This window comes from Harpia harpyja, chromosome 8 (genome assembly GCF_026419915.1).
Source record: "Harpia harpyja isolate bHarHar1 chromosome 8, bHarHar1 primary haplotype, whole genome shotgun sequence".
In the NCBI taxonomy this organism is placed as follows: domain Eukaryota; kingdom Metazoa; phylum Chordata; class Aves; order Accipitriformes; family Accipitridae; genus Harpia; species Harpia harpyja.
Genome location: NC_068947.1, coordinates 1926904 through 1942897, shown reverse-complemented (window position 1 = coordinate 1942897; position 15994 = coordinate 1926904). Strand labels below are relative to the sequence as shown.

Below are 15994 nucleotides of genomic sequence, written 5' to 3'. Positions count from 1 at the left end.
ATGTGGGAGAGGTAAAGGTAGCAACTGGTTCCCAAGAGTGGTTTGGGGTGATAGAGGACCAAAGTACTGTTAATTCCTGGTAACATTCGTTGCTGGCTTCCCCCTCTCGGTGTGTAAAAGGCTGCATACAGCTCTGGCTGAAAATTATCCTACCTACAAACACCACTCTTGGCTTTCCCCAGAGGTAAGGGTGAGGGGTTTCCTATTTTTTTTCTGAATCACATTCAGTTTTCTCTGTAGTTCCTTTATTATTTTTTTTAAATTGAATATATTTATAGTGAAGTGGCTTTCCAGCCTGTTCAGTCATCCTTCTGGACAGCTAGGAATGGCTGTGGTGCCGTGAAGAATTTATCCATAACAGTCCTCAACTCATGCATGGCTCCATGAGTTGTATCCTACTCTGGATATCCTGTCTCTATTAAACAGAAAGAAGAACACAAACAAATCTCTAAATACCAATTTAATCAATTCAAACCAGCGATATATGTTGTATGTCATCCTTATGGATATTTTTCCTTCAGTCCATTCAGGAAGACCTTAGCAGAGTACATCAGTACGCATACCGACTCATTAATAAAACTGCAATGACATCCCAAATATGGTAGGCACTTTCCAAGAACGAAGGAAGATGCAAACCCAAAAAAGTTTTAATAATTAGTATGATTAAAAATAATAAGCACACCTAGAAAGTCTGTCTAAAGCAATTATAATTCAGGATTTCAGGACTGTGGAACAAAAAATTTCCTGTTTAGCATTTTACTGGATGGGGAGCAGGCGAGGAAGAGATCACTGAGGCTCGTACCTCCATCCCAGCAGGCAGGTGACAAGAGCCTTGAAACGTAGTTTAAAAACAAAATTGCAAACTTGTGCTGATCGCAGCACAACACAGTCCTTGCAGAGCTACACTGGGGTACAGAATTTGGTCTGCTCTTCACCCCTTGTACAGCTGCTAATCCATGGGAGGGGACCGGCACTGGATTGAGGGAGATTTGCAGCTCAGGACTCTGGTCAGGAATTGCTCAGAAATCATACTTTCATTTCATACTAGAAATATTTTAATTTATAGTATGTGTTATCAGATCCAGACAGTGTTAAATCATGTCTTAAAGGCTGCTCGTTCTACCAAGTTAATATTTCATCTCTGCGTACGTCTTGTCCAAACTCTGACGTGAATGCACTTCTTCCAGATAAAATAGTTCAGACCGCTTTCACGTGACACGGATTCCTGTGAAAATGCTGAAGCGGACCAAAGAGCGGTTTATTTAATTTAATTGGCAGTCTGGCACTTAGTGGTCCGTTTTTGTTTCCTGAACCATTTTCGGTCACAGTTGGTCTGTCAGTCACAGTAAGAGATGCAAGGGCCAGGTATCGGAATTGCCGTGCTGTGGTCTGTCCTGGGTGGCCGTGGGAGGCTGGTTTCTGCTTTTACTGACTCCGAGGGGAAGAAATGCCCGAGTTCAAAATCAGCACCGAGAGCAGAGATAACTCTTAATGCTTCAGCTCTGCAAACTCGTATGACCATGCTAGCTGTGAAGTGCAGAGAAGTTTTGTGTTCCAAAAAACCAAGCTGCCTGGAGGTACCAGAGCCTGGCGGGGGAGATGCTTAAAATTAAAAATAGCAAAGCTGTTTTTTTCCACCTGTGAATGGAATAATGGGTTAAGTACTGCGAGGCTGAAAATGCCCTATCTCCTGGGAACTTAGGAAGTGCAGATGAAAGGTTTCACAATATCTAAACTAATGCTCAGTGAAAAAGCTTTATGAAATGAATAACCAGTTGCCTATAAACTACCTGGCCCTACAGACATTTGCCAGCCCTACTGAAATGGCAGCATCACTTTGCATAAATAAAATAACGGGAAACAGATAAATAGAATACAGGGAGAGGTGCTTATTTCTTGGCAAATGGATTCTTAATTTGCCTGACATTTGATTACAGCTGTCAGAACAGTTGTTGTTGCTGAAGACAGTGGGCTGTTTTCCTGTGGTTGCCCAACCTGGGGCACGATCTGCAAGACCACGATTTGAGCAGAAGGATGGGATTATTCATCTTCATTTAATGCAAATCAGTCAGATGGTAAACTACGATAACACAGGTCGCTGTTGGAAGGTTCTCCGCTTCCGCTGCATAACATTACCGATTCACCCCCTGGTTTTACCAGTGGGAGTCATGATATTTTGATGACATTTCCTAGGAGCAGCTTCTCTTCTGAGATCACGAGATAAGAATAGGTATAAATTGTGCATTTAGTTGAATTTGACTTTAAAAGTAATCCAGGCTGGGTCACATCGGGAAATAGATGCATTTTAGCTCCTCTTCCCTAAGCAATGTTTTCTGCCATTCTTTTCTCAAAAATCTTTACTTTTAAGGTATCTATCATCAGCCCCATTTATGTTATGGCTACTGGCTTTCTGCCACGGGTAAAAAAATCAGATTGATGCAGCCGTGCGGGTATCATTCCGGAGGGAGTTTGCTAAAGCCGGGGGCTAGCGGTCTGTCCAGCGTTGGAGCCGGCTCAGCCTGTTCCGACCCGTGAGCCCCAGCTGCAGACCGGGCTGGGGTGGCTGGGCAAAACCCAGCAGGGGCTGGAAGGGTCAAAAAGCCTTCCTGCCTTTTCCCACAGATCCTCTTTGCAACCAAGAGGCGTATTTCTAGCACTAAGGCGTCACATTTGCAGTTTGTAGCGCCCATGGGTAAATTTTGTTGGTAAAATCGCATTTTAAACACTCGTGGCTTAAGTTGGCGCAGGGTGGGCTTTCCTTCCTTACCGCCTGTGATTAAATGAGGTGAGAACTGGTGTGACTGGGGGAAGGAGAGTGGTCCAGTGGTTTGGGTGTTATTGTAGGATTTGAGTGATTTACACTTAAATGCTGATTCTGGCACTCACTTTCTGTTTGACCTTGACGAAATTGAAGCAGACCCAGGTGCCTAAAGACACTTTGGTGTCTAGTACTCATTTGTTTAAAGTCCAATGAAATCAGGGAGCTTTAGAGTAATATGCAGAACTTCAAAAGCTTTCTAGTAGCTTTGGTTTTTTCCTTTCCATCTTTAAAATGGAGATGAAGGCACTTCTCTTTCCCACAGGAGTGCTGTGATGATGCATACATTGAAGGCATAAGTGCGCAGAAACCACGATAATGTCTATACGCTTGTCCCACCCCTTTTGAGTTTTGCCATTTACCAGCTGTGTGTTGTTTATCAGTCACTATTATATGCATCATAATTTCCTCCTCACAGGCTAATATTAACATCCCAATGGGAGCATTTCGACCTGGTGCAGGCCACCCTCATAAAAGAAAAGAACTTACACCTGAAGAAGTGGAGGAGGTAAGAAAAAAAGGGGGGGGGTATGATTTTTTTTTCCCAGAAGAATCCCTGCCATTGATGGAAGAAAGCCTTTTAATCGATCTTATAGCACAGGACACCAATCTTAGGTACCACAGCTGATCATTCATGGAAATAAATGGCCACCAACTAAACACTTCATATATACATAGTTCTGGTTTTGATGCCAAGGCACCTACAGGAATTTAAATTGTTTCAAAGGTGCGTAGCTCTGCTTCAACAGCAGGATGGTATCTGCTGTCAGGAAAGAAAGCCAGGATTTCACCAGCGGTATTTATCTAGATGGGAGTTGATGCGATACAGCAGGAAAAGTTATAGCAAGGCTTTGGAAGAATATGCTACTACCTGCTGGCCCATGGTGTGATTTCTTGTTACAGCTTAACAATATTGGAACAGGTTTTCAAACCTGACACTTTTTGGAATATTTATCAACAAGGAAAAATTGAGTGTGAAGACACTTGCAAATTAAAAACAGGAATTGTGAACCCGTTCACCTGCAAAGGGGTGAAAATGCTCCATTTCAGATTGAATTCTGTGTTTTCGTGCTTATATTTTACAGGGAGTATTTAACACTGAGTTTTGAATATAAAATCCAATTTATACCTTGACCAACATTGATCACAAAGGTTATGATTAAAACCAGATACCGTATTTCTGGATGATATTAAAGCATCTTATTTACCATGAACTTTTATAATAAATAAGAACTAAAACCAACAGTAGAGGAAAAGGCATGCAGTGGCACTGCTGGTGATTCAGCCCCAAATGAGAAGGAAGGAGCCAGATCAGTTTTGGACAAATCATCAGCTCCTTCTGACCTGGTAGAGGCACTTAAAATGGTCAGGTTTAGTTATGCAAGAGCTAATTCTTCCTTTTCTGCCTAAATCAGACAGATTTTTTTTTTTTCTGAATTCTGACGTATTTGCTAGAAATAGTGCTCTGTTTACAGAGAACTTTCCTGAAGAAGTCAAACCCAGCCTGACTTAACTCTTCTTAGGAAGATTTTAAAAAACCAAAACCAAACGTAGGAAGTGACCTTGAACACATATTGTGGCTTTCTCCCCTGGAGAGAAATCAAAGCATATTCTCTCTGCAGTAATTAAACTGATGAAGGAATGCATGTTATTAAGCAGAAACTAATATAGCATGTGTGAATTCTGGTAGTGTTTGAGAAATAAAATAAATGACTAGTCCTGGTAATTAGATTTGGTTGGGTAATCGAATATTGCTTTGCTTCTCAGTTACGTGAATACAATATATGAGACAGACATTATGGAATGAAAGTTCTTGGCTCCAGTTTTATAGCCAATATGCAAGCAAACCAATGGGAGTACAGACTACAGAAACAGATCTTGTAATAGGAATAGAATAAAAACGCTACCAGTGGACTTTTCAGTTTTCTCATCTCGTTAAGTCTTGCAATACAGCTTGTGATTCTTCAGAGCAGCTTTGGACAAATACAACTTTCGCTGACAGCACTTAGCATTTTTCACTATAGTTCAAAATCTTGGCAAAGGAGATGAGGGAAATATGGGTCTTACTCAAAGGGATGGTGGAGCCAGATGGGAACGTGTATTTTTGAAGGTCAGTGGAGTGGACATGTTAACACAAAAAGAAATGGGGGGGTGGTAATTTCAGAAAATAACTCTGGTCAGAGCATTTCCATGCATGTATTTGTTAACTCTTGTCGTATATCTAAGTCACTCTTCAGACTTCCTTCAATAAAACTGAAAGCCAAGGTCTGATCTCAGCTGTGCATTGCGCACGGAGTGGGTGATATAGGGAGGAGTGCAGTCATAAATAGCACACACCTGAGATTAGAAGGGAAAGCTAACATCAATTTATGGAGTGCAAAGTCTCCAAAACATGGTCAAAGTTTGCACCTTTCATACTATGAAAGGAATGGTATTGTAGATGACTTGAACTGGTATTTTTAACATAGTATCTGCTATGCACTAATAAGAGCTAAGGGGTTGGGGGAACGGTAGTTTTTCTTGATTATTCAGATTAGCTAGCTGTGCAAGAAAACTGTCAAAGGAAACAATACAAGCTCATGGCATCTTTGACTACTGATACAATTTTGTGCATCCCGCCCCCCGGAAAACCTTCTGTATCAATTTACTTACTCTCCTGCTGTGCTTTGCTACTGTTTCAGGATGTTAGATCATTAAGCTAGCTATTAGACAGTATGTGTAGTAGCTGGGGCTGGATTACTGGCTGGGATTTTAAATGATCAGGCAGAAACCCTAGTGTAATGTTATTAATTAGTAGTATCTTGTATTAACTAATAGTGTATTAGCTAAAAAGTGAGAAAAGATAATACCAATATAATTGTTGCTTCAGTTTTCTTATGTATTCTGATCTCTAGAAAGTTCTTAAAGATCAGATAGGAAGAAAATTTCAATTTTCTAAAATTCCTTGTTTATTTGCTACTTGACATTGCAAAAAGTCTGCTTCCTGATTAGCAGGTAGTGCATTAGTCAACAGAAAAAAGAGGGGTTTACTGGCCAATAATATCTGACAGATAACTTTGGAATTTTAAAAATGAAGTCAAATATTAAGAATTGACTGTTCACAGTTGATACAGCTTTCCAAAAAGGGTGGCTAATATATCTAAATACTGAATTAACTCCAAAAAGCCCATTCCAAGAGGACATTCACAAAGTAATCAAAAAAAGAAAAAATAATTTCCTTGTGAAATTATTTGCAGTAAAATATTAATTCACCTCTAAACCGTCATGATTCCCCCTGTATGCCAGCTTTATAAAATACAGAACAGGCTGGAACAACCTTAAACTCCCCACTGGAAAACTACTCCTTCAAAACATTGCTCAGTCTAGAATAGAAATTGTCTACAATACATGCTCTACATCACCTAGGAGCAATAGCACAGCCGAGGAAGTACCAAGGGCTGAAATACTGTGGTCCATTGGGAAATTAGCCAAGCTGCTCGCTATTGTGTAAGTGCTGTTATTTAGCCTGTATTTTTACAGTGTCAGCAAAATAGCCGTCAGGCAATACCCTAATTCAAACACAGAATGACAAAACCCCTTCTGGTCTTGCAACTGAGGTTAAGAAAAATTAAACATCAACTCAAGCTGAGTTTGGGTGGAGCTTTTAGTGTCCATAACTTACTATCATAGCTCTTCTCCAGAGCTGCAGAAGTGCATGATGGTTTTCCTCCCCAACTGGCCAGCAACTATGAAACTCTGAAAGAAATTAGATGATAAAAATGGTTCGTCTGCTTTTTTCCCTAGAATATGAAGGACCTGGGAGTTGCCTTTAATGCTCCACTCAGTTAATTTTCTGCTAATTGTCTGACACTGTAAATTCTTACTCATTTACCAAAAGATCCACGTTTCTCTGCACTGAGCACCTTCTAATATTTTTTTTCAGAATGTTTTTAAAACATTTTAGACAACAACCAACAGAATAACCTATCTCTTCCTGCCCTCCTGCCCCACTTCCCCTCAATTTCCATTGAGATTGCATTTAGTATAAAAACATCCTTTCCTGTTTCTCAAATAACCGAACTACGCTCATGCTCGAGAGATTGCTATTGCGGCAGTAAGGTCACTGGTATCCTTTTGTGCAGAGTGTTCCTGCTTCGACAGAGGAGGAGAAAGACAAGAAACATCTCCCAGGAGCTAAGAAACTCCCAGGTCCTGCTGTCAACTTGTCAGAGATTCAGAACATAAAGAGTGAGCTGAAATTTGTCCCCAAAGCTGAACAGTAGCTGGAACAAGCAGGTGAGTAAAAGAAAGGTTATTTGCATGGCTCTAGGAGAAGCAGGCTGATCCAGAAACCTCTTTGTGTCAAAAGATGGCTTTCCAATTACTTCAGAGGACCTGGAATCACACCCCATATTTCGAAGACAAAATATAAGAAGAAAAGGTCATAATGCTTGGAATTCTCTGTTATTTCAAACACGGAGCATGTAGGAGACTATATCCAATGATATATGGCACCCATCAACCGGCCTAAGAAAAAGTGTATTCAGCTATTAGGAATATTGAAGCCAGCTTAAAAATACCAGCTTCTTGCTTCACGAGCACAAGTTCCAATGTTACAGAATATAGGACTTGTATTTGTACACTCTAACTACAGATAAATGTTTTACAACGCAAATAAATTTATTGCAGTGATGGACAAGTAGATCAGTATTTTTAAAAAGCTCCTTTGGAACATTAGATATTTGATATTATTTTCTTTCTGTAATTAAAAACTGACTTGCTAATAACTCCATGTATTTGATCACACAAATGTACCCAATGCCACTTGTGGCACCCAGGGACTTGCTATATATCTATGCAGGGCTTGGAAGGATGATATAGGACCTTGGGGAGATCTGTGCTCCTCTGGAGTGGAGGCTGGAGACCGGGCAGGAACCCTCCGACGCTGCTGACAGCACCAGACACCTATGGGTTGAGCCACTGGTCTATGACTAGCACCACAGCTCCCACTTCATCTTATTTTGCTCAATGTCCAGACAGAGGTCAGTGATGAGTGGTGTCCCTCAGGGGTCCGTACTGGGACCAGTACTGGTTAATATCTTCATCAATGACACAGACAGCGGGATCGAGTGCACCCTCAGCAGGTTTGCAGATGACACCAAGCTGAGTGGCGTGGTTGACACACCTGAGGGACGGGATGCCGTCCAGAGGGACCTGGGCAAGTTCAAGAAGTGGGCCCATGTGAACTTCATGAGGTTCAACAAGGCCAAGTGCAAGGTCCTGCACGTGCGTCGGGGCAACCCCCCAGTATCGATGCAGGCTTGAAGGACTCGTGCGTACTGGTGGATGAAAAGCTGGACATGACCCAGCAATGTGTGCTCACAGCCCAGGAATCCAGTCATCTCCTGGGCTGTATCACCAGCAGCATGACCAGCAGGTCGAGGGAGGGGATTCTGCCCCTCTGCTCCGATCGGGTGAGACCCCACCTGCAGTCCTGTGTCCAGCTCTGGGGTCCTCAGCACAGGAGAGACATGGACCTGTTGGAGCGGGTCCAGAGCAGGGACACGAAAATGATCAGAGGGAGGAACACCTCTCCTGTAGGAAAGGCTGAGAGAGTTGGGTTGTTCAGCCTGGAGAAGAGAAGGCTCCGGGGAGACCTTACAGCAGCCTGCCAGTACCTAAAGGGGACCTACAGGAAAGATGGGGAGGGACATTTTACAAGGGCATGTGGTGATAGGACAAGGGTTAATGGTTTTAAACTAAAGGAGGGTAGATTCAGACTAGATCTAAGGAAGAAACTTTTTACTATGAGGGTGGGGAAACACTGGAACAGGTCTCCCAGAGAGGTGGTCGATGCCCCATCCCTGGAAACATTCCAGGTCAGGTTGGACGGGGCTCTGAGCAACCTGATCGAGTTGAAGATGTCCCTGCTCATGGCAGGGGGGGTGGGACTAGATGACCTTTAAAGGTCCCTTCCAACCCAAACCATTGTGTGATTCTAAGATTATTTTATTTAAAAGGAAATACTCAGCACTTCAATGCAGATTTTGGAATAATTTCTATCTGACTTCAAGCAAGGCCCATAAGCCTCTCTTGTTCTACATCCTGAGCCTTAAAGAAATCAATTATCCTTTCTGTCCATGAAATTATCCTCTGATTTTCTTTGAAAAGCCTGAGTCAGTAAAGATGCATCAGGCAGTTACAATGAAAATTCAGATGTACAGAGAAGTTTCAATACAAAAAAACCCCTGGCTACAGTAAGAAAAGGAGAGTTGTGCCACAGAGTAGTCACCTGAATTGCGAATTGTGCCTATTGACACAAGTCCTTTTTATCATGAAGAGAAGCAGAGGAGCTAAGCTGGGTAGAAGGGCATCATCTGGAATTTGCTGCAGAGAAATGTAAATGAAGAACAAGAGAAAACAGAAAGCAGTGCAAAAGGGTTCTGGGAACACAGAAGTGCTATGGACCAGGAATTTTGAAAGAAATGGGGTATAATTTGAGTGAATTGCCCCAATGCACACTGCAACATTAACTTTTTTATGTAGGGCATAAATATGCCATTTAGAAGGAAAAAGTGTTTAGTTTTTTCTTGCTTTTACCCTGCTGTGTCATAATGTTCCTGTTATTTTAAAGAAACAGGAGTCTTTCTCTTCAGAAAACATGGGAAAAGGAAAACTAACATTTTGTAAAATGTAACATTGCAGTCATTGCACTAAAGCAGTGCCCAGAGAAATATGAATTTTTAATGTGAGGCTTTAAAGAGGTTTTTCTCTGTAAGAGATATTTAGACATAAATTTAACCCCAGATTTATTCTCAGATGATTGGTATTTTCAACATTTAAAACAGTGTTTAATAATTAGCTTACTGAGAGTCTGACAGAAACATTTAGGGCATGCACAGAGAGTCACTCTAGAGAAAAGATTTCTACAGAAAGGTCAGCAAAGTAAAGGGCATCTTGAAGGCTGTGAGGTCATTATGAAGTCATTTCTGCTTCCACCTTTCCTTTGATGTTGTATTGGTTGTCAGCTAGATTTTGGATAGTACAGTCAGAGATCATATCTGAAAACTTAGTTTCTAGAAGAGCTGCAGGCACAGTACTCACTGGAGAGTAGGAGTTTGGGTTTGGTTGCAGGGCAGAAATATTTATGTGCATAAATTCTACATAAAGTTGAGATGTAAATCAATCGCTTGCCACATCCAGAAGCCTTGAACAGTACTAAATCTAAGGATCGTCTCCCATAGAGGACATTCATCAGTTCAGTTGTTTTAGGCATGACCTGCAGCCTTGTATAAAATGTGATATAGTCAGTGAATTGTTTTGATTACCTTATTTGCAAGAAATCCACTCTCACATCTGCCTGATACTTTGCTTCATCTCCAAGAAGGGGTTACTGATCACCCTTTGGATGTGATGCTTTCTAAAGTATGGTAAACTGACTGCTCAATAGAATATGCCTGTGCAGAGTGCATACTGATAAATGAGGGTGTTCTTTGGTTTTCACAGTTTTGAAATGAATTCTCTCCCATGTCAGTACAATAAACTTTTCAGATATTCACGGTCGAGGGATTTCCCTTTGATAGTATTTTTATATTTCTTGTGGTACTCTGTAGGAAATACCCACTGAAACTGGTAGAATAACTCCAAATTGTCTGGATAAATCATTTCCATTATGCTGTGATCCTGTAACATGATATCATAAAAATATCAAAAATATACATAAATATGTCAAAAATACCAAAGGTTTTACAACTACAACAGTTATTTCTAACACTTCCTCCTAGTATTGTCATTTTTCATCGGATAGTTTCAGTAAACTGCGAGTCAACCTGATCAGTTTTGTTTTAGTTTTGATCCACATTTTCTTGCTCAGTTTTACAGAGTGCAAACCCATCAGCAAAAAGAAGGAACCTGCAAAACAGTATGTTGGTTCATTATTTACAAACCCATTCCTACATAATTTGCACTTTAGGGTAACTTCTGTTACATATCTTTGGTCTTACTCTTTCACCAAATTAGGAAACATGAATCGACTTGCTGAGATCATAGTTGTGAGTCTAACAGTTTGTAGGAGGGATGTAATTAGTGAGATGTCATGAAGCTGGATCCACTGAAGGTCATAAAGTGCTTATTGGTTAAGATATTCCTGTAGTCACTTGTCTATCATCTATAATTAAATAATAAGCATACTCTTCTTTGTCGTAAAGAACTTTTTTCTTCCATGGACCTGTAGATGATGTGATTGATGCAGCTAGTTTTAATATACAACATGAGCTGTGAGTCATTTTCCTTTTCTGTGTCTACAGATTTTTTTTGCTGCTTCCTTCATGTGTGCATATTTCTACATGCGCAAGAGCAAAACATATGCAAAATAAAGTAGTAACAAAATAGCACATGCTAATCAGCTAAATATAATATCAACGCTGTCGAGTGGACAGGGTACTCCAGGGCATGGTTTAGGGGGCATGGTTAATGGTTGGACTTGATGATCTTGAAGGTCTTTTCCAACCGAAATGATTCTATGATTCTATGATTCTATGATATACATCCTATTGAATAAGTAATGGTAGGAAGCATTTAATTTGTGGCACATGGAGCCTGCTATGGCTGAGATTTATTGCTGATTGTTGTCATATCTCATGTGATAACTAGTATGGTGATAGTACCTGAAAATGGGCCTGACCACAAACTGGCATTTCACCTGAGAATACATATAATTGCAGCCAGTTACTGCTGCAGCTCGTGTTCGTTCTTCATTCTGTACCTCTTCACGTTTTGTGTCCTGAAGTGTGGGCGTTTGTGTAACAAGACTTTTTACAATGCGCCGTGAAGGGCCAGGGAGTCTGAATGCTGGACTTTTTGGTTTTAAGGGACCTAAACCTTCAGCCAGAGTGGTCCAGTCTTTTCCTCTTGAAGGAGACTTTCATACTTACTGAAGGAACTTCTCAAAAGGCAAAAAGAGAAATTTACTGCCTTGAAGTTACAAAAAAGTCTGTCGTGGACATACGGGCAGCATTCCTGGCACTGCGTTCTGGCTGTGTTTGGAGAAAGGGCTTCTCAAGACCCCCATCACAACGGTGATGAGATGGTTTCTCAAGGAGTGACAAACCGTGCTGCTGGTACTTGTAGATAAACTGTTATCTTTACCTGGAACTCTACTGCGGAGGGGGGTTTAGTTGCAGAAGGTAGTTCTGTTATCAGGCTACAGAAGCGAGAGAGATGTATTCTGAGGGCAGAAGAATAAACAGCTAGCAAAAGCTTCCCACGGCAGCTTAGCCTTTGCATTACTTGCAGCATTACCTCTTCTATAACATACTGGAAATCCTGCCCTGCAGGAAAAGAGTAATCTTGTCAGCAGAGCAGCCTCTGACATGGGCATCACTTGGGGAAGAAAGAGAGAGAAAGGGGAAAAAAAAAGAAGTCCCTTGGGGAATAGAGCTCTTATATCCATACCTACAAGATGTTCCTTGGTGTTGCTATTAATTATTTACAAAAGTTGTCAATTACCCTGTGCTAAAAATACACATTATAACTTTGTCCACCGAGTACTGCGGATTTTAATTACAGTTTCATGCTATATACTGCTCTTAAGCTGCATCTCAGTTAACAGTAGCCGTCTACTCCCCCAGTGTCACTGCTCCGACACGCAGGTCAATGATTGTGTCCTATTCCTGTGTTCCCATGGACCAGAGGGATACAGTTAAACTGCTGTACGGTTACAAGCACAGTTATTGCCATTTTCTCCAGAAACACAGCCAGTGCTTTGCTAGTAGAGGAACTCTGACATGCTGTGAGCTCTTGAAACAGCCCCACAGTTTTAAGAAAATGTGTTCATTTGATTAAACCCAAGTCGCCAGCCCTTGTTTGTGAGAAGGGAATCCTGCATCCAGAGGATGCCAAGGTAGGTCAGGGGCTCAGATCTCCTTAGCTGGAGTGGGAACAGTGGGGTGAAGAAGGAGGATGCGCTGCAAGAATTTCTGCAGGACCCTTCTGCCAAAGGCAGAGGAGGCTTGGGGGGATCTCATCAACGTATAGAAGTACCTGACGGGAGGGTGCAAAGAGGACAGAACCGGGCTCTTATCAGTGGGGCCCGGTGACGGGCCATCCCTGGACACACTCACGGTTTGGCCTGTGTTAATTTCAAAGTACTTCTTGTGGTTTTCTGGCCTTTGTTTCCTACCATCCTGCTGCCTTTGGTTCAGAATTCCCAGATGAGCAGCCCTTGGGGATTTCATGCCCAGCCATCCATTTTGCCAGGTCACTTCTGCTTGTAAAACTGTCCTAAGAAACTAGGTAATTGAGGGGATTTAGGATTTTTTAACAGCATGTTTAAGGTTCTTTTGGTTTGCCTTCCAGGTTTTTTGAGTATACTTATGTCACGCTTTCAGGCTTTAAAACAGAAGAGCTAGAAATTTCTTTTCAAAGAGAAAACTGGAATCCCCAGGACATAATTTAGTATCAGAGGAGCCTTTGAAATCGTGTTATCTCCTCAAGCAAAAAAAGTTACTCATGTTTCGTTTCCCAGAGTTTTCAGTGTTCAGAAGTAAAAATTTAGTGCATTGTCTCCGACATGGCCTGCAGCTGTCCATCGTGGACCAAGAGTCTCTTCTCCATGGACACAACGCTGTGGTAAGCCCCCAGCATGTCATTCCTCAGGCCTTTGCAAGTCGAGGAGAGGTTTCCTTCTCATTCTCTTGGTGAATGGTAGAAGTGAGGAGGAAAGCAGACTGGAGAGACTCTGCTTTCTAGATGCCTAAGAAAGCTTGAAGGTATATGTTAGGAGGTTGATTTTACTGAGTAAAGAACAGGGCATCTTCTTATGAAAAACAAATGCTTCTACATAAACTAGTTAGGAAAAGATTGTGCTTGTGGTTTTGAAAACTAATAACTTCAAAACAAACACTGAAAAATCAGAAAACATTTTGCTCCAAAGCAAACTACAAGAACGGGTGCTTGTATTTTTTCAAAACATAAAATATGCAAAAAAAAGGTCTTTTATTTCCAAACTGTGTCTTCGAGCGGAGCATTTTTATTACTGGAAGAGACAAGCACAAAGTAATAACTCAAAGAACTCTCTACTAATTTTTAGAACATGAGCATGTAATTTACTCCTCTACCTTCACCATACTCAAGAGAGTTTGCAGACACGTAGAGATGAACAAGCCTCTACACACAGGCAGAAGAATTTTCTTCATTGAGCCTCTTGCTTTGAAACGTTAATGCCCTTAAAGTAGCAAAATAACTCCCACGCTAGCAATGTGGTCCCACAAATCTCTGCTCCGTTCCTGAGTAAGAACCATCAGTTTGTGGGAGAAAGTTCCAAGTATTTTGTTTGAAAGCTGAAAAATATCCTTTTTTTTAAAAAAAAAGTCACTGCTATTTAATAACTGCTTTCCTGTGATCACTCTGTTGATTGCTTGGTCCTGGACTTTTGTCGTCAGACTCTTTTATACAGAAACCCCTATGTTTCCATCAGTGCTGTTCATGTCAGATTTTTGTAAGAACTAAACTTTTCAGTCAATTCCCTGAGTTAGACGCAATTTCTAGGGTGACGTCCCTCAAATGAAGCTCACAAAGGCAGGAGGCCTCCTGAAGGTACCAGGCGGGGAGGGATCCGTGAAGTGTGAAGATGGGATACAGTCAGCAGGCTTTTTCTTGCTTCTCTCTGCTATGTGTATTAAGAGGTAGTATGAATGAACTGCAGCATTAAACAAGTACCACCACTGGAATGTATTCCTCTTGGAAATCTCAGAACAGGATATCAGGAATCCCTAAAACTGTAGCTATTTGCTGTGTGAACAGATCCTGGTATTTAGAGAAGGTCCTGGGACTTAAATGACGCTTACCCCGAGGCACACGCATATAAACCTGTGCAGAACTAATTGTAACCAGGGAACTGTGGGCGTTAGAAACTATTTGGAGAACGGGAAAGAGATCATACTGACCATTATTAAAGAGTTATGAGCGAGATGAAAGCGATGCTGTTCCTCTGTGCCTGGGAACTGTCCCGCCAGTGTTGGGTATGCCTGGAGCACTCAGACGCTGTAATGACAGGCATCATCAGAAACCCCAAATAATAATCAATTCCAGTCTCTCTGACCTTACGCAGTTCAAAATGTATTCAGCAGAAAGGTTTTCAAGTGCCTACGTCAGGGGAAAAAGGCTAACTGCTTTTGAATACATTAAGCGCAACTTCCTACGTTATTAACAGCTCAGATATAGTTTTATCAAATCTACATAAATTGTAGCCAATTAAGCTGACAGTATGATCTGAAATATCACGGCTCTGATATGATAATCAAATGAATTTTTTTTCTAAATTTAGTGCCTCATCATTTTGTTTTATAGTTTTTATTCATTGCACTTTATAAAAGACTACCTAATTATGCTTTCACAGCCTTGTGCTGAAGAACCACATGAATTACTGCGTCACCGTACCTTGCCATCTCTCGCAGAGATGGCTCGATACTGCACGAGCCTCGTGACCCCTGTCTGGGAGCAGACCAGCTACGAGTGTCACCAGCCCTGCTCTGCACTTAGGATTACGCCTGCTTCAGCCACCAAACTGGTCCTTGTGTGCCTTGTTTTGAAAAATGCAGCTCTTTTTAGTGCCAAGGCTACCTCTATTTCACACTTGTTCGCAAATTCTTTCGCAGTAACATCGTATAATGGTAGAGCTGACCGTACATAGGTAGAACATCGTGTATAGGTAGAGCTCACCATTACAGTGATCCCAACATCTGTTGCCCAGACGGCAACACTACCGGGGAAATATTACGCTGCAGATGTCAGTTTTTGCTGTCCCTACCTGCTGCTGTTTCAAACTCCTAATTCCCCTTTGACTTGCAGCAGCAAATACACTGTGTTTCCATGCACTAAGAGAACAAAGTACACAGCATAAATAAGCATTTCCTATGGGAATATGTATTGGTTTTACTCTCAGGGTTGGTCGTACTTGATTTTTCACATTTGATTTGCTGCAGGTTGTAGCTAGCTGAAAGGAAACTCAGCTGAACTAACCTCTACTTGAACTTGGGAACAAGTATAAAGTCTGGTTTTCTCTCTCTCCATTTAGTGGTTATATCCGTATGGCCGTATTCGTTTCTGACCGCAAAAGGCTGAGCTCCATGTACAGACATGGATTCAATAAAAGCAGAATAAAACCCTCCGACTTGTTGTTCAGAACTTACTCCCTCA

The 15994-nt window shown here is 41.4% G+C and overlaps 1 protein-coding gene across 5 annotated transcripts in view; it reads left to right on the top strand.

Moving 5' to 3' along the window:
• SMPX (small muscle protein X-linked) overlaps positions 1-15994 on the top strand; it is a 41403-nt gene that overhangs the window by 5577 nt on the left and 19832 nt on the right. For all 5 annotated transcript variants that reach the window (XM_052793918.1, XM_052793917.1, XM_052793920.1 and 2 more), the window contains exons 3-4: positions 3237-3326; positions 6940-7093. In XM_052793918.1, coding sequence (XP_052649878.1) covers positions 3237-3326; positions 6940-7080 — 231 coding nt within the window. In that variant the 3' untranslated portion in view covers positions 7081-7093. The remainder of the gene's footprint in view (positions 1-3236; positions 3327-6939; positions 7094-15994) is intronic.